General features: G+C 46.6%; 2 protein-coding genes across 3 annotated transcripts in view; one reads left to right on the top strand and one right to left on the bottom strand.

Annotated features, from left to right (window-relative positions):
• NEU2 (neuraminidase 2) overlaps positions 1 to 22,115 on the bottom strand; it is an 80,250-nt gene extending 58,135 nt beyond the window's left edge. Inside the window, exons 1-2 of one of the 2 annotated variants that reach the window (XM_032397586.1) lie at positions 22,063 to 22,115; positions 19,438 to 19,520 (exon numbers count right to left, since the gene is read on the bottom strand). The gene's annotated coding sequence lies outside the window, so the exon portion shown is untranslated. Of the gene's footprint in view, positions 1 to 19,437; positions 19,521 to 22,062 lie in introns of those variants that run through there. The other variant, XM_032397733.1, reaches the window with a different exon arrangement.
• Positions 22,116 to 22,405: 290 nt separating this feature from the next.
• NGEF (neuronal guanine nucleotide exchange factor) overlaps positions 22,406 to 24,199 on the top strand; it is a 38,495-nt gene continuing 36,701 nt past the window's right edge. Inside the window, exons 1-2 of the mRNA XM_032397474.1 lie at positions 22,406 to 22,652; positions 23,365 to 23,507. Of these exons, the coding sequence (XP_032253365.1) occupies positions 22,546 to 22,652; positions 23,365 to 23,507 (250 nt within the window). The 5' untranslated portion in view covers positions 22,406 to 22,545. The remainder of the gene's footprint in view (positions 22,653 to 23,364; positions 23,508 to 24,199) is intronic.

Raw genomic sequence — 24,199 nt, forward strand, 5'->3', positions numbered from 1 at the left:
CTACAAAGAGGGGTACAGGAAGGGAACCATAACTGTTGAGTGCCTTTACGTGCGCTATCTCTTTAAATTCTCTTAGGGTTATCCCCATTTCACAGACAAGAAAACTAAGACTCAACAAAAGTTGGTAACTAGGCTACCTGAGGTTGTACAGCTAGTGAGACAACTAGACCATGAATACAGGGGCCCTGACTCCACACCCCATGATCATTCCCAGGCTGCCCCAGATGAAGGTATTCCTAAGGTAAGCTTGGCTGTGAGAAGGAGGGTGTTCCTGTTAAGCTGCTCACAGAAGGCAGAGCCCAGAGGCACAGGGAGCCTCCTAACCCTAGTCTGTTGTCAGACCGGTCCCTTAGGGGTCACCTCAAGTCAAGGTGTTGCACATTGGGTCTTTACTACAGAGGTAATGTCATAAGTCAGGGGTCTAGTCCCAGAAACCATTTCATATCACAAAAAACCAAACTGAGGGTCACCTGAGTGGCTCAGGCGGTTAAGTGGCTGCCTTCGGCTCAGGTCATGATCTCAGGGTCCTGGGATCGAGCCCCGAATCGGGCTCCTTGCTCAGCAGGGAGCCTGCTTCTCCCTCTCCCTCTGCCTGCCGCTCCCCCTGCTTGTGTGCTCTCTCTCTCTGTCAAATAAATAAATAAAATCTTTAAAAAAAAAAAAACCCAAATTGATAAATATGTATATATGTGAAAAAAAAGAACAGAACTCAAACATGTGCTTTTATAAATGGACATTTCTACATAAAATTAAACTGCATTATAAAATTTCATGTTGGACAATTTCTCTGCATGAACTAAACAGGCTGAGGCTTAAAATATTTGTCCACTGACCGTCCAACTGAAAATACCTTTGCTTTTCCTGGCAATGCTGGGGGGAATTGCAGGAGTTCATTATTCCACAGAGGGTCAACCTGCATTAAACCCTGGAGTACCCCAGGGGCTGACACTCAGGGAGCAGACAGGGGCGGCCTCACTAAGTGTTAACAACTCTGCTCCAGGTGCTTCAGCCGGACCCTCCTGATTATTAAATATTGTGACTACTATTCCTGGATCCATCTCCAAAATGGTCATTGCCATGAAATCCTTCACTGACCCCAAAGACTCAGGCCTGGCACTGTGAGTCTTTGAATGCCAATGTAAGGCAGGGAACAGTTTCCATATCGGAAACTGTACATGTTTCCATGGAAATGTGTAAGTTCCATGTACCATAACCCTGGGAGCAGTTTGTCAGATGTTCATAAATGCTAGTTCGGGTTGTTACTAGGAGAGTCTCATAGTCTTTACAAAATCTGTAAATGCAAGAAATAAATATTGAGTCACTGCAGGTTTGGGGCTGCTTCCTTTATTCAAGGAAACTCTTTTCGAGTTTTGCCATTAGTCAGTCATTTGAGGCAATATAGGAGCTGAAGAGAAGCAGCCTGACTGTAATCAGCCTCTAGATTACCGAATTACGAGAAACACAGGAAAGAGAGAAACAGGTACAAGAACACAGTACAGATGCATTCAGCAAAATCCAAGCAGGAAAATGGGACAAATGACCCAATTTCTCAACAAAGGTGCAAGGAGAAAACAAGAAAGGGATATTAACCAACTGCAACATGTAGACCTTATTCGAATCCAGTTTCAAACAAACACTCTGGGAAGGAAAGTTTCAAAAACAATCAGGCAAATTTCAACACGGATCAGATATTTGGTGATGCTAAGAAATTACTGTTAATTTTTAAAGGTGTGTTAATGGTATTGAGGTTATTTTTTTAGACCTTTTTTTAAGATTTTATTTATTTATTTGAGAGAGAGCACTCGAGCAGGGGCAGAGGGAGAGGGAGAAGCAGACTCCCCTGCTGAGCCCGCCTTAGGGGGGGGTCATTATACTTTCTGTCTACTTTAGTATATGTTTGAAATTTCCCATAATAAAAAGTTTAATTTTTATTACATTAATTTTTTGAAAGTTTATTTTTTAAAAAAATAAAAAGGCAGGAGCTGAAGTAAAGAGACCCTTCAGCCCCACCGCACCCCCTACCCAGCTCCCCTCTTCCAAAAGGTTGGGCAGAATCATCAGCTCTCACTGCTGGTCACAGTGGCCTGGTGGGGGGGGGGGGGGGGGGTATTAACTGTAGGGTCCTTGCAGGCAGGACATGCCAAGTTTTGTTCCCTCCTGAGTACCTAGCACATATCTGACATATCAGAAGCACTCCATATTTGCAAATGACTGAGGAGATTGATGAATAAATGAACGAATGAATGCAGACGCCCTGGGCAGAGGTTTCTACCGGGCACTTGAAGACACATCTGTGCAGACTAGTCCAGCAGTGGCCCAAGAATGTGCAGACTAAGGCTCTTGCAAAGCGCAGAGGGGTTTGCCTGCCCAGCTGCCTTTTGGAAATAACCCACTTTCCCACCTCCCCCAGTAAGAGCGGAGGCCCAGCGCCCTCAGCATGAAAAATGCAAATAGAGCTTCGTAGCTAATTTCCTCTCTGGCTTGCCCCAGCCTGGGCACTGCCTGAGGCCCTGGGATTGCTCACCCTGTCTGCGGCCCATAAACAAAGGGCAGGATAGCCTTTGAAGGATCTCAGGCCACTTGGACGTGGTGACTGAAGAAGTTTGAATTTTCTATCTCTGAAATTGTTTCTATTTTTACACTGTCTCAGAACAAATATAACTATGGCTTATGTTTCACAGTTTATGCTGCTAATTTCATATACTTCTGACAGCTATGTCTTATTTTCAGCAGTTCCAAACTTTTTTCCCCATGGGGAAGTTGAAGGGGTACCCTCCTCCACCTACCCACAAGGCCTTGTGGGTGTGGGCTGTGGGGCTAGAGGCGGGGGGCGGGGCTAGATGTGGGCGTGGCCCCTGTCCTCCCTCCTCCCGCCCCGCCCAGAGGTGACGGACAGGCCCAGGGTGCAGCGAGGAGCTCAGATCTTAAGGGGTCAAGCGGACAGTCTTTTGGACTTGTTGATTCCCTTAACATTTAAAATTAGAATAACAACAATAATAATAATGGCCTTTGGGCTGTGCTTGGAGCATGGGTTTTACCCACTCATAATTACATCTTTAGTGTTTTAAACTGCGGACACCTTCCCACTTATTAAATTGCCCATTTGGGTTAATTTTGCCTTATTTTGGTTATTCTGGTTTATCTTAGCTATGATTCTTTTCATTTTTAAACTTCCTTACTTTGCCCTTTTGTCTTCCTTCTAATTTTCCCCCTATTTTAATCACCTTAAAATGTTTTCCTTTGACGTTTTACTTTTATAATTATTACCACTATTCAAATTCAAGGCTTCTGGATTTGCTTTAATGCCAAATCCCTTTTTTTCCCTTTATTTTGTTTTTATATTACTATTTAAATCCCTAAGCCTCTCGGGGCTTCTTAGCTTTAACTTACTGTTTTATTTCCAATTTTTTTTTAACTATAATCCTTCATATGCCCTTTTGTTCGCTTGACTGATTATAACCTTAACTTTTCAGCAACCTAATTTTGGTTCTTAAATTATTTTATTGGTTCAATCTATCCTTCATGCATAATGTTAATTATTCTGTTTCTTTTGTTAGTCATGATCTTGTATCTTATTGTTTGTGGATTTTCTTCTAATTCTTTTGAATTCTTAATTTAAAATTTTTTACCTTACGGGCTGCTCTAGGGAGGATGTGGAAGCCTGGGGGATGGGACCCAGGAAGTCTGTTTCTCTGAGCTTCAAGACTCGACCTCTCTAAACTTCAGAGGCCCGGGGGGGGGGGGCCCCACACAGGCAAGATCAGAAAGACTCAGAGAATTTGAGTCCTGGGTCACCCTCATACCAGCATGTGGCACTGGGTACATAAATCTTTCCTACCCCCACACCTCAGTCACCTCCTACCATCAAGGAGAAAAACGCAGGACAGGCCGAGCACATACAAGCACGTGACCAACTGCCTCTGAACCTGGGACAGGTCAGAGAAGGTCTTAGAAGAACACAGACACGTGATTTTGTTTTTGTAAAATCCAGAACCTGCCAAACTAAACAAGGTAGGCTGCCCAAAATGCAAAACCTAAGTCTAATCATAGAAAACATCAGAAAAATCCAAATCAACAAAACATTCTACAAAAGAACTGGCCTGAAATCTTCTGTGTCTGGGTTATAAAAACTGAGCAAAGACTTCCAGACTGGTGGAACCCAAGGAGGACAGACACCTAAATGCAATGAGTAACACTAGATTGGATCTTCTTGCCATAAAGGACATTATTGGGACAACAGGCAAAATCCAAATGGAATCTGAGCATTAGTTGCCAATAATGTATCAAAGCTGACTTCCTGATTTTGGTGTTTGCATTTTGATTACAGAGGAACTAGTTTTTGGTTGTGGAAAACACACACTAAAAGTGTTTAAGGACAATGACACATTAGGTCAGCACCTGACTCTCTAATGGTTCAGGAAAAGTACAAAAAAGGTTCTTTGTACTATACCAATGGTCCTTGAAAAAGACAGGAGTTAGGGACACCAACCCCCATGCAGTTAAAAATTCACATCTAACTTTTGACTCCCTCCAAATTAACTTCGAATAGCCTACCATTGGCTGGACGCCTTATTGATAACGTAGTTGATTATCACATATTTTGTATACATACTATATACTGTATTCTTACAATAAAATAGAGAAAAGAAAATGTTATTAAGAAAATCATAAAGAAGAGAAAATACATTTACATTGTTATACTGTAATAAAAACAAAAATCCACAGAGAAGCAGACCTACACGGATTCAAACCCATGTTGTTCAAGGGTCAACTGGGCTTGTAACTTTTGAGATTCTTTTAAAATATAAAAAAGATAATAATTTAAATATCTTAAGGGAAAATAAAAGATTCCCAGGTTCTACATCTAGACACCCAGGCTTGACTCTTGCTCCATCATTTACAAGGCAAGTTACTTAGTCATGCTTTCCCTCAGTTTACTCGTCTTTAAATTGGGGATAATAATAATGCTTAACTCATTATAAGTATTATGAATAAAACAAGTTAATATCTATATTAATATCTAAGTGCCAAGAACAATGATTGTTACCCAACACACATGTTACCTGTTATTACTTCTCAATGATTTGTACCTGCTGCACTCCAACCCCTCCCCGCCACTCTCCACAATGTTGCCTGGATAATTCTATTCATCCTTCAGGTCTCAGCTTCTTCCAGAAAGCCTCCCCTGACCCACCACCCCTCCCTCAAGCTTCCTGCTTTAGGCCGTATTAGAAACTCCTCTCTTGAGCTCTCATAGCACCATATAATATCCCCATCATATATCCTAATTTATAATTTCCCCACGACTTGTCTATTCTTTTAGACGATGACTAGTTTGAAAGCTGGGCTGATATCTTTGTTCACGGTCATATCCCCAGGTCTAAGACAGTTGAATAAATAAATGAATGAATGACTCAGATTCATGCCTCCTTGATCAGAGAATACAGAATGAAGTACCCATTTTTAAGTTGTGGATGTTATTCCAGGGCCCACTTCTAGAAAGCACCATTCCCACTGTCATCTATGTAAAAGGTAGCCTGGAGTTGAGCAATGCACAGCCTGAGCTACTGTACACAACAGCCCTGACCACAAATGAACATAGCTGCCTTCATAGATGATCTGTTCTGTCATCCATGTATTAACAGGAAGAATGAATTGTTTTTGCGGTTAGCTGCTCTAAAACGAAAATCACTCATTTTGGTAGATGTTTCACCCATGCAAACTGTAGGACCCATTCATTTATACGTTCATTTAATGCATATTTACTGAGGACCTTCACTGTCCTGAATGCTGATTTCTATCAGAAAACTCCTTCTTTGGTGACTCAGGGGGACATTTAGCGAGTACTTCCCCTGGCAGCTTCCCAGAAAACCCCAACATCCTGAAACCCATGGTCCAGGAGCCCATTGTTGGGCCTTAGTTGTGTAGCCCTGATGCATTCTTGCTTGGAAAGGCTTCCAGGCCCCAACCCCCTTAGCCACGCTCCATGGAGGAGACCGTGGCCTTGACAGCGTATGTCCTGGAGCAAACCCGGAACTGCTCTTTTAGGGAAGATGCTGGCTCTGGGCAGATCATCCCCAGCAGAGGACAGGGATACTGAGAATTTTGTTCCACTTCCTAATTTTCATAAAAGGGTATATGGCAGCCATCCTCTGGACTTATTCATTCATTCATTTGTTTGTTCATTCATGTTGAGCCTCTTGGTTGTATAGGAGTAGCTGTCTCAAATTTAAACTATCGATATCAAAAGGCAAATACACTAATCCCTTTTCAAAGATAGAGTGATCAAAGCAATTGATCACTTTTCTAAGACTTTCCAACAAAAAGACGCCAAAGTAAGAAAACACAAAGTCCCGAAATGTTATCTGGCAAATTACACTATTTCTTGTAATTTACAATTAGAAAAACATAGTGATCACTGTGAGAGCAATCAAGATCTCCATTAAAATGTACTAGATGCGGGGCGCCTGGGTGGCTCAGTCGTTAAGTGTCTGCTTTCGGCTCAGATCATGATCCCAGGGTCCTGGGATCGAGCCCCGCATCGGGCTCCCTGCTCAGCAGGAAGCCTGCTTCTCCCTCTCCCGCTCCCCCTGCTTGTGTTCCCTCTCTCGCTGTCTCTCTCTCTCAAATAAATAAATAAAATCTTTAAAAAAAAAAAAAATTGTACTAGATGCTCTGACAGATCATCTTCAAAAGTCCTAGAACTTATACCAACTGATGGAGAAAGCGGCGTTCCAGACAACACAGGGAATTCCACTGATCAAAAAAGTTTCTGAAATTTAGAAGTACGCCCCGTCCGCAGCATCGTGAGAAATACACGGGAAAAGGTACAGGTAACACTTGAAGCAGTGCTTCCTGTACAGCATGCCCTTGGTAAATAAATGCCTGTGGGAGTTTGGAGAGCTCGAGGTCCCTCGGCAATTCCGACTTCAGCATGATTCCTGTGCATCGTCCTTGGACTTCACATTCATGTTTCCGGTTTCGAGAACGTTCACTCAGCTTTATCGTTCAAGGTCTGCTTTAATCACCACACACAGCACACAGAGCCCAGGTCCCTGTCCTCGGCTTGAGCCCTGTGCTGTCTCCAGCAGAGCCCTTCTGGGGTGCCGGTGAAGGCCTTACGGAGGATGAAGGCGCAGCTGCTTTGTTGGTGATCCAGGCCAGATGCCCGGGCTGCGCCCTCACCCACAGTGTGTGGACCTGATCATTTCGTGCTTTCCTTCCACCCTTGTGCTCTGGCAGCAAAATCTCCATGGACACTTTTTTCAGTAACATGCCTCGGGCTCACTTTAAGAGGTGCTCAAAATTTCCTGTTACACTGACTAGCAATACCACTGAGCATACCATCCTTCATACAGCATGAGAATCCATGGGAGAGATGGCTTGTTCTGCCCAGAAACGATTTGCTGGGATTTCCACTGCACACAGGGAATTGGGCGGGGGCGGGGGGCGGGCTACAGAGAGAGCAAAGAGGAGGGATGTGGCCCTCAGCACCCCGTGGGTATGCGTGCCCTGAACAGGAGCCTTAACCACCTGCTCCCTTTCTTCTCTCCGACAAGGATAATTGGCGCTGTGGGCCTCTTCAGTCCTGATGTTGCCAGTCAGGCACGTATAAAACCTCTAAATTAAGATCTTGACTCTGCACCGTAGAATAAAAGCAAGCTCGATTTCGGCCAAGTTTAATTATTATGCCAGGAGTCAGATCTTCCCAGGTTGCAAAGTCACATGTCTGCCAAGAGAGGCCCGTCACCCCTGGACTGGGGACAGAGAGCTAAGGCCCTGTGTGTGGGCAAAAGAGATGAGATGGCTGGATGGGGGGGAGGGGGGGTCAAGGAAGAAGAGCAAATCCCAGGTGGCTCCTTGTACAGAGACTGCTCAACCTGACAAGGGCCACAGGAAGTAGCTGGGATGATGCACGAATGGACAGCCCTACACGGCTGGCCCACTGGGGAGGCAGGAAGGACCCAGTGTCTCTGTCCACTTTGGAGTTTCTGCTCTGGCAAGTGTCAAACTCACGAAATGGGGCGGCAACCCTGGTTGTCCTTGGAACTCTTCTGGCAAAAAGCTGAAGGAGTGTGTGGGAGCCCACCTCCAAGATGGCCCCCAAACCCCAGCACCCAGTATTCACACCCTCCCACCGAGTGGCCATTTCTACCTGACAGGTGGACATAATGGCTGTGAACTGAAGTCAAGGTCACAAAGGGCAGTGGGCATCAGTCTCTCCCTCTCGGGGATCACTCACTCCATGTTGTGAGGACACTCAGAAGGCAGCCCCGGGAAGAGCCCACGTGGCAAGAAACTGTTGGCTTCCTGCCAACAGCACGTGAATGAGCTTGGAAGTGGAGCCTCCCTGCCTGGCCAGCAGCTGGACTGCAGCCTCAGGAGAGACCCTGAGCCAGAGCCCCAGGCTTCCTGATTCTCAGAAGCTACATGAGAATAAACACTGTTGTAAGCTGCAAAGTCTTGGGGCTGTTTGTTACACAGCAATAGATAACTACTTCACTGGGAACATTCTATAAACTGTGATAGAAGGTAAATTCTATGTAAACACATCAGATGCTGGGCAAAATGCTTGGCATCAAGTCATTCTAAGCCCACCTGACTTTAAGCCTGAGGGTTTACCTGCCCCCCAACACACACACACACGCACACAGCCCTTAGTCAATGTACGAAGTATAAAACTCCAGCTTCCTTGTCACAGTGGGGCCAAACCCCGAAGGGCAGTTTATGCTCCAGAGCCCCTGTGGGGCAGCTGGGACCCGGGCCCTGTCTGAAAGCACTTCCTTGCTTGGCATTCTCCTCTCCCTGGTTTGCTTCCCTGCTCCCGCGCACTTTCCCCGGGAGCTCTACCGTAATAAATCATCTGCACCAGTCTTTGCCTCCAAGAAACCTGACCTAAGATACCCCTTGTGAAAACCCAGCCTCCTCGAAAAAAGAAAATTAAAAACATCACACCTTACTGAAATTTCCCTTAAAGTGATCAGACTCTTAAAGACATTCTTCCATGCCCATAATTCATTAAGATAACTTTTAAACAAAGAAACTCTAAGTTTACAGCATTAAATATGTCATTTACCCAGCAATTTTTCAAAAATTATTTACAAGGCCTCTCTTCTGTGAAAGACAATGAAATAAATCCTTCGGAGACCATAAAGATGAAATAATGTGTTGGTGTCACATTCTCAGTATTTTCTCGTGTGAGGTTTTGGAATTTCACACAGCGATCATTAAGGTCGGTAACAGCCAGAGATGCGCGTGTTGGCTGTCACAGCAGGTGCTGAGGCCTGTCTATAGGGCTTTGTAGATAGTGGATGCTCAACAGTCATTTGTGGAATAAATAAATTACTGAACAGTTGGCAGTTGATATAAATTCGTCAGCTATTCTTCCTTGCATTTTTTTGGGAAGCATGTGGTGAAATTGATCATATGCTAGTGAGAAAAAGACTGAACCGACAGACAAGGCAAGTCTGGTTTTGATGGTGACGGTTTCAGATCAAACTGCCTTAGACAGAGGTAGGGGGACACAGGCAGTGGTCAGGGGACTTCCTGCAAGTGACTGGAGGTCTCAGCCTGTTCAGGACTAAGGGGCCTACGCTGAGCCCCACCCCACCCACATGGTCCTGAGAGGGGCAGTGCCCCCTTGGTTGTCTTTTCTACATCTTTTCTATAAAATCGTGATACAACTATCTTGCCTGCCTCAAGGCAGGCGCTGACCCTGTGAGGCTTCTCTCTGCCCCCCAGCCCCTCATCTCCTGTGGGAGAGTAGAGCGAGGATTCCCAGGGGGGCCGGGGAGGGTGGCTGCAGGGCCGACCCCACCACCCTCCACTCAGCATCCATCAGTTCTCCCTGATTCTTTGATCTTTCCTACAAAATGGGCCATTTTTTTTTAGCTCATAAACAACATGGCACACTGTATTTAAAATCCATTAGAAAAACATATACATCCTAAAATTCAAACAAGCAAAAAACACACAAAGATTATTCACAAAAGAACAATGCTAAAAAAATCACAAACCAAAAACTTCACTAGGAAAGAAAGAAATGTAAAATAGAACAATATACTGTTTTTCATGTATGAAATTGTCAAACTGTTTAAAATTCTAATACTGGCTATTAAAAAGAATGCAGAGGGAGACACTAGTTGGGTGTAAACCAGTATAAACATTTGGAATTTCATAATATATGTGAAAGGCACTAAAAATGTTCTAATCTTTGACCAAGAGTCTATCTGAATCAAAGATGTTTCTCACTGAGCTATCTACATTTCATTTCATCAGGTGGGTGTTTTTTGGGCATTTACCATGATCCAGGCTTTGCTCTAGGAACTGGGGGTCTAGCAGTGAACAACAAGGGACCAAAAGCTCTGCCTTCGTGGGGCTCACATTCCAGTGGGTCCTGGCACCCCAGAGCTCCCGAGTTTGGCAAGGTGACTGGCAAATGCCACTTCATTCCCTTGGCCTTTGTACCATCCCAAAGTCAACATTCTCCATCTTACAACCGACTACATTTAAACTTGATCGTTCGTACATTTCTTTAAACCAAATGTGCTGTTTCTCTAAATATTTTTCCTTTCCCCCAATTTTTTATAAAGAAAAAATTTAAACACCAGAATAAATGAAAGAATAGTACAATGAACTCCCATATACCCTCAGCCTAGATTCAAAAAACTTAACAGCCTGCATACCTGTGCTTTCTCTCTCCCTCCTCCATTTCCACTAAACCATATGAAAGTAAATTGCAGGCATTATAACACTTCACATTTTAAAAATCCGGAGTACAGCTTCTAAGAATAAGGCTGTTCCTCTACGTAATCAGAATGCCATTATCACACCTAAGAAAATTCACAACCGTTCCATAATCTATCTAAAATCCAATCTCTATTCAAATTTTTCCTGATGGCCCCTCAGAATGGCTTTCACGGCTGGGATTTGTGAACCAAGATCTCACCAAGTTTCAAGCACTGCATTCGTCGGTTTGTTCTCTTCAGACTCCTGTAATCTAAAACATCTCCCCACTTTGTTTTTCTGACTGACCTTTTGAGAATCCAGCCTTGTTGACTGCAGCGTGGCCCCCACTGTGGATTTGTGTGACTGCCTCCTTAACGCGGTGTTTTAACTTGTTCCTTTTCTGCCTGTATGATCTTTCAAGGGGAAGTCAGGGCTAGACGCTTCATTAGATGCAGCTTAACCATTTTTAGCAAGAATGCCGTCCAGGTGATGTGTGCTTCAAATTGCATCCCATCAGGAGGTACTTGTGTCAGCTGACCCACTACTCCTGATGCTAAGTTTGATCATTTAGTTAATGTGGAAGCTGCCAGATTGTTCTGAAGAAAAAGTACGATTTTTCCTTTGGCAACTATTAAGTCATCTGTAGAGAGATAGTTTGAAACCATGTAAACACTGTCTTTTCTAATAACCTGTTAACTCCGTGGCTTTTAACATCCGTTAATGATCCTTCCTGAATTAACCATTACATTGGGAATTGCAAAATGGGAATGTTCTAGTGTTCCTTCTACTTATATTAGGTGATATTTTCTATGAAGAGGACTCCTCCTTTGTTTTTTGATTTGTTTTGTTCTGTTTTTGAGTATCAGTATGGATTCATAATGAGTTTGTTTTCGGTCTGGTTTTTTTAGTTCAATGTGCTTTTTATTTTTTATTTTTTTAGATTTTTTTTTTTTAATTTATTTGACAGAGAGAGACACAGCGAGAGAGGGAACACAGGCAGGGAGAGTGGGAGAGGGAGAAGCAGGCTTCCCGCGGAGCAGGGAGCCCGATGCGGGGCTCGATCCCAGGATCCTGGGATCATTACCCGAGCCGAAGGCAGACGCTCAACGACTGAGCCACCCAGGCGCCCCTCAATGTGCTTTTTAATCCATTACTGTCATAGTCTTGATGCTCAAACTGTCACAAATGTAACCAATAGGAGCCCCTTTAAGCTGGCTACTATGTCTCTTTGATATATCTCCTCCCATCATTGAGCATTTCCTTCCCTTCTGACAGAGCAAGATCCTTTATATACTTTCTTATACTTTCTATATCCTAGACCTGCAGTCAGCCACTTCTCCAAAGAGCCCTGGTTCCTGTCAGTGCAGAACAGTATTTAGAAACCAACATCTGGTGGCTCTGTGTGCTCATTACTTCCGGCATGTCAATGCCTCTAGGACTTTGCAGGACACACAGCTAGGAAATGTGTGTGGGTGTGCACACGTGCTCAAATGGATACCTTCGATTGCAATCCCACACACGGCGTTCTTCTTTACTCTCCCCATTCTGTGTTGGCATCTCCCCTTCCTAAAAGTGAGGACCCTGGCCGTCAACATCAGTACATTGTAGGATATTTCTCTACTCTCCAATTACAGAATTTCACAGTCACCCTGCGCCATCACCGACAACAAATCTACCATATTCGTTTCCTAGGGCTGTTGTAACAAAGTACCACAACCTGAGTGGCTTCAAAACAATAGACATGTGTTCTCTCTCAGTTCTGGAGAGCAGAAGTCCAAAATCAAAGCATTGGCAGGGCCATGCTCCCTCTGCGGGCTGCAGGGGAGGGTCTGTGTACGTCTTTCCTAGGGTCTGCAGGCTGTTGGCACCCTTGACTTTCCTTAGTTTAAGAGATGCATCATTACAGTCTCTGCCAACGTGTTCACATGGCATTCTCCTGTGTTTCTGTGTCTCTGTGTCCAAATTTCTCTCTCCTTATAAAGACCCCCGTTATTGGATCAGGGCCCACCCTAATCCGGTATGACATCATCTTAGCTTTGTTACCTCTGCAAAGACCCTCTTTCCAAGTCACGTCACCTTCACAGGTGCCAGAGGCTGGGACTTCTGCACATCTTTTCAGAGGACACAATTCAACGCACACCACCTACTGAGTGAAGTTTAGAATTTCTTTGCTTTTTTTAGTCCCAGAAAAGATAGATCTCAGTAATGGTATAGAATATGAAATTCAAAAATTCCTTGAATTTTTTTTTCTGTGTGGGTATGTTATCAATTTGATAAGTACTTAGGTTCATTGATATCAGTTTATTTTCAATTTCAGAGTCTGGTTTTCCCCCCCAGACTTGCAGATTTTTCTTTATTCGTTGAATATGTAAAACATCTACATGGTTTACAAGTCAAAACTATATGAAAAGGTATACCCAGAAAAGTCTTACCCTCTGCCTCACCTCTGGAAGTAACCAACTTTCCTAGTTTCTCTGTTTTCCTTCCTGCACTTCTTACTTGAGATAAGAACAAGAAAATTGCGTGTGGACCTGTGTAACTTCCCCTTCTTTAGTTCACATACTTCGTAGGCTTGTTCACAGCGTGCTCCTTTTACACAAAGCTGGAAATCACCCACTGTGGGGTCAGGAATGCCTCCCCATGCTCATGTCTCCAGCTGCACAGTACTCCACTGTGTGCCTTCCTCATAACGTATTTATCCACTTTCCTGGGTATGTAGGTTCTTTCCGGTATTTTGCTATAAAAAAAATAATGACACAGCGAATAACCTTGTGCGTATCTTGTTTCATAGTTCAGGGTAAATTCTTAGAAATGCAATTGTTGGGGCAAAGGGCAAACTGTCTCCGTGCCATCAGGATGCCGTGACAGAATACCAAAGTCTCGGAGCTTTATAAGGAACATTTAGGGGGCGCCTAGGTGGCTCAGTCGTTAAGCGTCTGCCTTCAACTCAGGTCATGATCCCAGGGTCCTGGGATCGAACCCCGCATCAAACCCCGCATCGGGCTCCCTGCTCGGCGGGAAGCCTGCTTTTCCCTCTCCCACTCCCCCTGCTTGTGTTCTCTCTCTCGCTCTGTCTCTCTCTGTGAAATAAATAAATAAAATCTTTAAAAAAAAAATTTAGTTTCCACAGTTCTGGAAACTGGGAAATCCAAACCCAAGGCAAAGGATCTCTCTGGAGTCTCTTTTATAAAGACACCAATCCCATTCACATGGACTCCATCCTTATGACCTAATCACCTCTCAAAGCGTCCCCCCCCCCCCAATGCCATCACCTTAGGTTTGGGATCTCAGCATCTGAATTGGGGGGGGGACAAAAACATTCAGTCCACTGCCCATCTGTGCTTCTGTCAGTTACGGGCAAATTCCCTTCCACATGAGATTGGGCAATTTTGCTCTCATCAGCAACGTATATGAAAGCCTGTTTCCCCTGAAGATTTTCAGTTTGATAATAACAGTGGATTTAATCCAGAAAACTTAGAGTTCTCCATCTTTAAGACAAGTGCACCATTGATGGAGATTCACAGGAGGTAGAGTGCTGGGTTAAGGAAGGGACATCAGATATTTGAAGGTGTTCTCAAGGGTAGGAATTTTTCCATTCTGTTCTGTCATTTCTCTGACTCACTGTGTCAAGGAGGCTTTCCTCTCTCCTGGTAAGAATCCATCACTTCTAAGAGAAAATACTCAACTGATGACAGGTTAGAGTCTCTTTCTTTTTTAAGAACGAATGCTAATTTCAAATGGAAGAATGTCTTTCTGGCGAGCTTAAGACCCTCCTCTGAGACCCCTACAAAAGATCCTCATGGTTAAGAAGAAGAGACTATTAAAGACTGTCTTTTACCCTGAGCCTAACAGAGCAACAGGCCTAGAGATCCTGCTGACTCTGTGACAAATAAAAGCCACTCCAAGGGCTGAGTAACATTTTAGCAATAGCGATAATTTAGCATGCAATCTTCACTGCATGGAAAAAATGAGACATGGGTTTAAAATTAGGAAAAGAAGCATCAGCTGGTCAGCTCAGGGGAAGGGTAAACAGTAAACAGGGAAAGAAACAAAAGTGAAATTTCATTTCTTTGTTGGTAAACTGATGCTCCCCCCAGGTAATAATGGTCCCTCCAGCTGAAGGTGCACTTAACTTTCTAGAGAGTAGCAGGTGAAGGTCTGTAGTTAGTGGGTAAAGGACAAGGATCCACGAGATGTTTCTAAGACTGTGACTTACCCTGAGGCACTGGGATGATACCAATGCATGCCTGTGTGCTTGTGGATGTCCAGAGCCTCCAGGATGTATACAAGGTCTCTGCCCACACAGCAAGGGAGGTGACATCAATCAGGCTGACTCCTGTCTCCTTGCATGGTCCCAAAGGACAGAGAATTAATTCTCCAAGAAAGTAATCAAGCTTTAAGAGAAGCTCAGTGAAGTGCTCCAGGAGAGCCTAAGAGTGAGAGAATACAGCCAGCTATTGGATGGAATGGGGGGGAGGGCTTCATGGAGGAGGCGGCATTTGAACTAGCCCAGGTGGGATGTAGCCACCCAGCAGGGGCAGGGAAGGGCTTTGGGCCTTAGGGAGACCTGCCTTTGATAGGAGGCAGTGATTTCTTTGATGACTTCTTTATGACACCGTGACTTCAATTGAAAAGGCAGAAAAGCATCCTGGTTAGAAGTCGTGCTTGTGGAATTATAGGAGAGGGGAATTTCTGGAAAAGGGACTATTTTTATAACCAGGCCAATTAGACTATCAGGTAAGTGCTTTAGTTTTAGAGATGCCAGAAAGTGATCTACTGTAAAATTTGAATTCATGATTCCTTGGAAACCGAAGAGCTTTTTACAAGATTTATGTAATGAATTGAGGTGTCTCCTCCCCACCACCCCCCACCCCCCCACATCATGTAATTCTAGAGAACACACAACAGCTCAGCCCTCTTTTTCAAGTTCATCAGGATTCTCCACGGTTATGTGAATGCCTTAAACCCATGCTCTAAATTTATGCACATTAAGGGACTGATGTTGTTTTTGAAAACAACTTTTTTCCCCTTGTTACGTAAGTGACACATTTATTGTAGAAACAATTTTAAGCAGGCGAATAGAAAAACAGGAAAATTCCCTGAGAATCCAACCAACTACAAGTACTGTGAAATGTTTTTGCGATCATTCTCGCAGTCCTTCAAATATATATGGATGCCTAAAGTTCCATGTCCAGAAGTCTATTTATAAACAAAATAAGATCATACTACCATCCAGTTTGGGAATCTGCTTTTCCATTCAGTATATTATGGACATCTTTCCAGATTGTTAAATATTTTCTAAATCGTTTTTCATGATACTCCGCTTCAGAGATAGGTCCTAATTTGAATAGTCAGTCTCCTATCGTTGGACATTTAGGTTGCTCCAAATGTTTCCCTATTAAAAATAACATGACAATAAACATTCTTATAGCTCATTTTTTCCACACAGATTCTTACAGCTTATTAGGATATATTCCTAGAAATAGAATCTCTTCGCTAGAGAGTATGAACATTTGCAGGTTTATGCTCTGGGTTGCCAGGTTGCCCTCCAGAAGAGTTGTACCAATTCACACTCCCACCCCCAGAGGCAAACGACAGTCTCCAAGCCTCGGCGAACACTAGCTGTTCATTTTTAAAATGATTTGATTGCTGTGTATCTGATAGGTTCTTGAAATATCTGCTTTCTCTTTATGCTCGCATCCACTTATTTGGTGCTAATTTGTACACTGTGGTCGCCAGTTCCCTTATTAGAGTCCTCAAAATAGAAATATCAAAAGTAGTCAAAACCTTTGAATTTCAGGGGGAAAAGGCTTGGCTGTGAACGTGATGATGGGCAGTGGAGGACCGGGCACTTGGTCTGACAGCATATCTTGTTCTCATCCATAAAACAGCTTTTGCAAAGTGATCGATCCCCAGCAAACATGTATTGGCCTTTTCATGAGACTCTAAATCCTTATGCTTACTCCTGGTGACTTAACAAAGAACATTCTCTCTCCTGGGTGTTAAGGCTGAGGTGACTGATTTCAGCAGAAAATGAAAAGCTACCATGCTCCTTACTTCTTGTTATGGAAAATACTTCTCTGAAATCCAGTTACGTGCAATTTTCAAGGAACAGTCTGTGAACAATTTCTCGTTATTAATTTTGTTAACTATTTGCCATTCCTTCAAAGCTACTTTGTTTATGAATGGACATCTTTTTCTTTCTCATTTCGTACCTACACGATTTTGCTACATTTGGTTAATGGTTAAAGCAATAAATTCTTCATTACAACAGTAAATGTATTTTAGTGCTAAATGTAGGCTTCCTAAGTACTAATAATACTAATACTAATTCCTATTTGTATAATACACTATACTCACTATATATGACTAAATTAGATCTAACTATATAGTTTACAAAGTAATTTAAAATGAATAAATTTAAGTGGAAGGAGGTGGGCTAGTCATCCCTTTACAGTTTGAGTTTCAGCAAAGAGTGTATAAACCCCCATGGCCACAACCTAAAATGTAAATTATGTGTACTGGGGCAACTCCCTATTTACTCTAAATTTCAGCCTCCACATACCTTGAAAATAACAGTATTTTTGATTCCCCCTTATTCAGGATGTTCCTATTGGTCAAAAGCCCATGACATCACCCACAGCCAAAATTCTTGGACCCTATATGTCCCAGGCTCCTTGGTTAGGAATATTCCAAAGAAATTCACAGCCCAGGTCTCCTCTCATTTCCCACAGTTCCAGATAAAGACACAAGCATTACAGCTTCTTATCCATGAGTTATTTTAGGGAGCCAGCTTTGAGAAATACATTTCTATCAAGGCCATACAATTGTCTGCATCTCATAATTGAAGACAGGGCCAGCATTTGTCCCAGCCTTTTAAGGACACTATAAGGACACATCAACCATCAAAATGTTTTGGAAATTCCAACGTTTCATGGGCCAAGCAACAGCATCCAGGCTGCCTCCCACATCTGGATGTGGAGCAAAGCTTGGCCACCTATTTTTGATTCTGAAAATGTAATTCAGCACAGCAATATCAGTCTCCAGCAAGTAAGCCTGCTTCCCAGGATCGCTGAAACCTATCCAGTATTGGCCTAGCTCCTTAAACCAGCCCAAGGTTCATATGCATCTCTTCATCCCTCTGAGTTTTTCCCTATTTAACTAAAACTGTAACAACTGTCCACCATAGCAACCATATCAAAGAAAAAGAACAAACACAAAATACTCCTCACTTTACCAAAACAGTGAATCCAGCCTAAGTGGTTTTTTCTTTCTTTCTTTTTTTTTTTACACACCAAAACAGGTCACAGCGACCTCCTCCAAGCTTGAGGCAGCAACCCCAGAAGCCCACTAGTTCCCAAGGAGGTCAGTTAAAGAAATATCTTTGTTGGCCAAAGAAGGACAAGATGTACCACCAGGGAACGCCAATGCTACACTCAATAACTGTAGAAGGAGGACTGGAACCAAGGATACATCCATGTAGGCTGTTTAGGGAACACAGAGTAGAGGCTGGTGATGTTTGGGGACAGCTTACAAGTCCACCCTCACTTCTGACACCAGCTGCAGAGTTTGAGGGTCTCCAAACCCACCCTTAACTCAGGTTCAAAAATTCAGTAGAAGGACTCAGAAGTCACTGAGAGCTGTAATACTCACAGTTATGGCTTAGTCCACAAAAGGCTACGGATTTCAATCAACCAAGGGAAGAGATGCATGGACAGAAAAGTCCAGAAAAGGTCCACTTGGAATTCCAGTTGTCTTCTCCCAGTGGAGCTCTGACCAGGACTCACACGTGTGACAGCCAGGAAAGCTCACCTGAGTCTTGGTGTCCAGAGTTTTCATTGGGGCTCAGTCACCTAGAACTGTTTGGCCACTCAGTCTTCAGCCCCTCTGGAGGTTGAGCTAATATCACCCAGCCCAAAGCCCCCACCTTATCTGGTCCCAGGTCTCCAGGAAAGCAAAGACACTCTTCTTATCAGAAAAGCCATCCCCGTGGCTTAGAGATCACCTCCCAGGAGCCCAAGGCAAAGGCTAAATCTCTCTCTGGGTAAGATTAATTCTTCACTACAGAGAGCTAAATTGATTGCTTTTAACTTATTTCTGTAACATTTACAACCCCACATTTGTGATTTATCTTCATGATCAAAAGTAAGGAAAGAACTCCACCTCGCCAGTAAAATACTTCCAACCACCCAACAGAATAATCGACTTCTGGAAGCGGAGAAATCTTTCTATCCATCAGGTATGGATTTCCAGGTTTCTCGGAGCTGCAGTACAGTGAGAAGGGTACATCTTGTCCTTTTCCTAACTCTCTCCCTGAATTTTGGGGGTTCAGTTAACCTCGAGGCAGTAACCCCTTGCAGATTGACTGCTGGGGCTGCCTGTGTGGTTTAAAAGTGTTGATTTTCAAAGCAAGTAAAAAGCCTTCAGAGGGTGACAAAAATAAACTATTGTCTTTATGGCTTTAGAAGATACAGGTAACTTAATTAAAAGCTATCAAGCACCTGTTTCTAGACGTTTCCAATGTATATGTAAAGATTATCCTCTTACTACCAAAAAAAAAAATCCAAGTCGTTTTCCTACTAGATTTAAAAATGCAAATGTGTCTTAACATTTGAGAGCCTGGTGACATGCCATGTGACCCTATAAAACACTTAGAATAAGTCAATAGAAATGTGCACTTCCTTTGTCCACACAATATAGCATACTTACTAGCATATACTTCAAAACTCTGCCATTAGCCAGCTGTGTCATCTTGGGCTTGTCATTTTAACCCTCGGGTTCAGCTGCTTTTTCTGTAAAATGAAAGTGTTGGATGAGATCGTTTCTAAATTTCCTCTGGTTTTCCCTATTCTTTCTCAGAATAAAGTAACATTTGTAAATCTAAATGAGGGTTCCTCAAACCAGAGATTGCTACATAAATAAGAATCCCCCTTGTTTCCAATATTTACCTTTTATAATGCAAAGGAAGAAATAAACAATGTTTAGGCTACATATATAAAATAACTGAATATTTTTGAAAAATATGCCATTAATATCTTAGCAAATCATATGGAGCACCTACCATGTGCTAATCAGGTATAAATATTTGAAATATTGATCTATATTTTGTGAATGATCCTGAATAAATATTGGTTAAATGGAGATTTTAGTAATAGCCTGATGAGCACTAAATCTGACAGGAGAGAGAATGTGCAGGATTTAGCTTAAAGTTATATGCCTTCAGAACTCAGTGACTTTCTAAACCGATTTTATAATTAGGAGGATATTTTTAGCTTCTTTTTATTATGGAAGGTTTTATTATGCTCATCTTAATATATGTAATTTCGCTTGAGTATTTTCTGATTAAAAAAAAAAAAAATGAATCTTTTCCCCTTGGTGAAGCAAAGTGTGAAAGTAACAGCTTCCAGCTTAGTGTTACATCAAATTTAAGGGCTGGTGAAACCATCCTAAGAGGTCGGTCGTACGGACTGTCCACACAGTGCTCTTCCTTGGGCCCTGATGAAAAATGAGCCATGAAGGGAACCATGGCTTAGTGTAAGGATGGCTCTATTCACAGAGAATTACGGTGCCAGGTAATGCCACTGGTTATTCAGGGGAAGGGGCCTGGTGGGGAGGCCCCCGTGTGCCTCGACCTGCAGGAGTGAGGACTTGACCAGGGGAGCAGAGTTCTAGCAGAGGGAACAGCACTTGCAAAGCCCAGAGCCTGGAAAAGTACGTGTTGAAGCTAAAGCCCCAGAGGAGCCGGCAAGGGCAGTGGCCCCAAGGAAACAGAAAAGGAGTGGCATGCTGCTGAAGAGCCTGGTACTGTGCCAGGGGGCTGGTGGTGATGGGACTGCAATGCAGGTTGTTAAGCAGGAAAGGGACCAAAGCAGACCCATAATTTAGAAAAGGGGCAGAGAGAAGGATGGACTGGGGAGAGGTCCAAATGCAGGGGGTGGGGGTGAGGAGTACTACTTTGAAGGACTTTAGGGATCCAGGGGGCTCAGCAAGGCCCTGAGGCGTGGGGTGACAGGAAGAAGGTTGAGGCCAGCTCTGGGGTTCTGCCTGGTCTCCTGCTTGGCTGCTGAGAGCAGTGGGGACATGCGTGTGCCATAGTGGAATGTGTAGGAGGCATCACGGCAAATATGGCCAGAGAGCGGATGAAAATGTGGAGTTCAGGAGAGGGTTTTCTGGGATCTGTGGAATGAGTCAAGGAAGGAAAGGGTTTGTCTTGGAAAAAGAGCAGGTGGTTGTCATGCAAATAATTTGCGGCTTTAAGAGCAAGAAGTCAGACCCCTCCATCGTGGCCCCTCAAGGTGACCAAGGGCGAAGTGGCAGCTTTAGGGATTGGGATTCAGTCAACCTGAGTCCTTTTCCCAGAGTCAGGACTGGGGGAAGGCCCATGGGGGTTCTCCTGCTAGTGTCTGGGGAGGGGAGTTCCCTTCCAGGCAACAAGCCTCCCCTCAAGCTGCTTTCTTTCGTTCCGCCCCAAACTCTCCCTTTTACCACAACCTCGGTGTTCAAGCTGGCTGGCTAAGGAACCCAATAGAGCCAACCTACTAACCAGTAACTAAAGCCCTCCCACCAGGATTATTTGCATCCCAAAAGGAGGAATTGGTTAACTTAAATAAATGCCCAGTGGGTGGAAGGTACAGGGCAATGTGCAGAGGAAGATTTTTCACTTTGCTCTGCACGCCACTCCCCACGCCCCCAGGCATCCCCAGGAACCCGCCCTGGCCTGCAGAAGCTGGCCGCTGTCACCGACGTCCCACCCGGGGAAGCGGGCAGGCTGGCCTCAGAAAAGGACACCGAGGACCAGGCCAGTGGTCTCGCTTGATGAAAATCCCTCTAGATTTCCCCATCACACCGGATCACTCACATTCCACTCGACTCCAGTTAGCCCTTTTTGCTGGTTTTGTGTATCCAGAAGTGGACTGAACTAGTTAACCCGAAGGAGCAGATTGCAAGGGTCAATGTGAGCAGGCAGGGAAACCGGGTGGAAGTTTGAGGGCACTTCGTCCTCTTCTCGCTCCCCCATGCCCAACCCCGGCCACCAGACCCTCGGGGTTTCCGAGGGCGGCCAGCCCCGCAGGGAAGAGGCCTCCAGCGGTCCCCCTTTCCATAGTCTGTCAGGAGCAGGGGTGCAGGGTCGCTTTAAGACCCCAGTCTCTACCTCGGGCTCCCTCAGACAGAGTGAGGACGTCCAGTGAGGACGCACTCCACAAAAGCTGGGTCCGGGGCATAAGAGGCGGGGGTCCCCGGGCCGGTGCCTGTGGGGAGGGCAGCAGAGGATGCGCCGCGTGGGCCGGGCGGAGGTTCGAGGGGGCGTGGGGCAGAGGGTCACGTGACCCGTACCTTCCAAGTTCGCGGTGCGAGCTGGGGCGGGGCGGGGGCCGCCAGACGACGAGGAGGGGGCGGGAGGTGAAGGCGCTGGTCGCCGGCCCCCACCCATCCTGCCCGTCTCCCTGGGCCGGGCGCGGCCGCGGCGGGGGAGGGAGGCGCGGGCCGGGAGGGAGGCCCGGGCTGCAGTCGGCGCCCGCGGGGCCCGGGTCGCACCCAGTCCGGGCTCCCCCGCTCCGCCGCCGCCCGGCCTCGCCCCCGCCGCGCGCGCCCCTCCCGCCTCCCCCGTTGCCGTGGCAACCCGGAGCCTCCAGGCGCGCGCCCGCCGGTCCGCCAGCCTGCGGGAGCGCTCGGCAGCGGCGGCGGCGGCGGCAGCTCCGGCTCGGGCGGCGCGCGCTGCGACCCGGTTCTGGAGCCCACTCGTCGCCCCCGGCCCGGCTCCGAGCCCCCGGCACGGCCCGCGACCCGGCCCCAGCGCCCGCCCGGCCGCCGGCCCCCATGGAGCTGCTGGCCGCAGCCTTCAGTGCCGCCTGCGCCGTGGACCACGACAGCTCCACCTCGGAGAGCGACGCGCGCGACTCGGCGTCGGGACACCTGCCGGGCAGGTGAGAACGAGCGGCCGTAGCGACCCCCGCGCGCCGCCCCCGCGCGCCTCTGCCCCCCCCTCGCGCCGGCGGGAGACGCCGACCCCCCGCGGCCTAGCGCCCGCCCCCGGCTCCGCCGCCCCCCACTCCCACCCGCGGCGCGGGTCGTGCAGCCCCCGCGCCCGGGGCTGGGAGTGCGCCCCGGCTCCGGCCGCCGACGCCGGGACCCCTGCCCCGGGCTCCTCCCGCGCTCCCTCCCAAAGCGCCCTAGGCGCGCGCGTCCTGCTCGGCGCCCCCCTCCCCGCGCCGCGTGGCCCTGGGACGCGAGGATCGGAGCCCGAAGGGAGTCGGGGGCCGGGGGTCGTGTGACATCGAACGGCGCGGGGTGAGCAGCGCCGGCTGGGATCTCGGCCGCCGGACCCGTCGGGGCGGCCGGTCGGCGCCGCGGAGCAGGCAGGGCGCGCCAAGTTTCCGACGCCTGCCCGCGAGCTCCGAAAACATGAAGGTTTTGGGCGGGCTGGTGCAGGAATGAATCACCCGGTCGCTCCCTGGTGAGGTGACAAAAAGGGTCTGTGGGGCCCGCCTGGCCCGGAGGGGCGACGGCCGCTCGGCCTGGACCGTCCCGGGTAGGGTCCAGTTGGCCAGGGCCCCTTGTGCGGACGCCACTCGCGAGCTGGCCAAGGTGTGTCATTGCTTAAAAATAACAGGCCCTGCCCCTCCTTCTCTCTGGCAGCGAGTCGTCCTCCACCCCGGGAAATGGGGCCACACCCGAGGAGTGCCCGGCGCTCGCCGACAGCCCCACCACGCTCACCGAGGCCCTGCAGATGATCCACCCCATTCCCGCCGACTCCTGGAGAAACCTCATCGAACAAATAGGTGGGTGTCCCTGGCGGCAGCCGGGCTTCGCTGGGGAAAGGCGGGTTTCTGGCGGACTCTGAGGGTCCCCCTGCTCCTGAGATGTCGTTGCATTTCGGTGAGCAAAGGTATCTGATGTGACTAAGGAACGTTTTTGACATATTTGGCTCTAAATGGTTCCATCGGCAAAACCACCACATTTCAATAGTGCTGTATAATTGGGCTTCAGCAAATGGATTTCTGTCCTGCTCTCCGAAGAGGTGTACCTGCCCAGCCCCTTCCTGGGAAGGGCCCTCTGTCCCCTTGTCATTTTTGCCAAAAAGACCAGGGGTGAGGTGCTGGGCCTTGCAGGAGGGGGTGCTGCCTGAGTGCCCCCCCCCCACCCCAGGGGCCCTGGGAAGACCTGCAGGACAGCAAAGTCTGAGAATGGTTTCTGCAGAGACCCAGGCTCAGCAAGAAGAGGCATGGGGGACTTGGCACAGGGGAAAGTGGAGAGAAAGTGGGCGCCCCAGAGGCCCCTGGGTTAGGAAGGCAAGCCTGGTTTCCCCTGCTTTTCCAGGAACTGGCCGGAGGTGTGGGGCGCAGCCTTGTGTGCGCACCTTCCCCGCCACTGCGGCTCATGTACCGTGTGAATGCAGACAGCGGATTGAGAAGGTGTCCCAAGAACCCGAGCACTTGGATTTAAAAGTCAAAAATTGCTAATGACATCCAGC

Source organism: Phoca vitulina, unplaced genomic scaffold (assembly GCF_004348235.1).
Source record: "Phoca vitulina isolate PV1807 unplaced genomic scaffold, GSC_HSeal_1.0 scaffold1, whole genome shotgun sequence".
Lineage (NCBI taxonomy): Eukaryota > Metazoa > Chordata > Mammalia > Carnivora > Phocidae > Phoca > Phoca vitulina.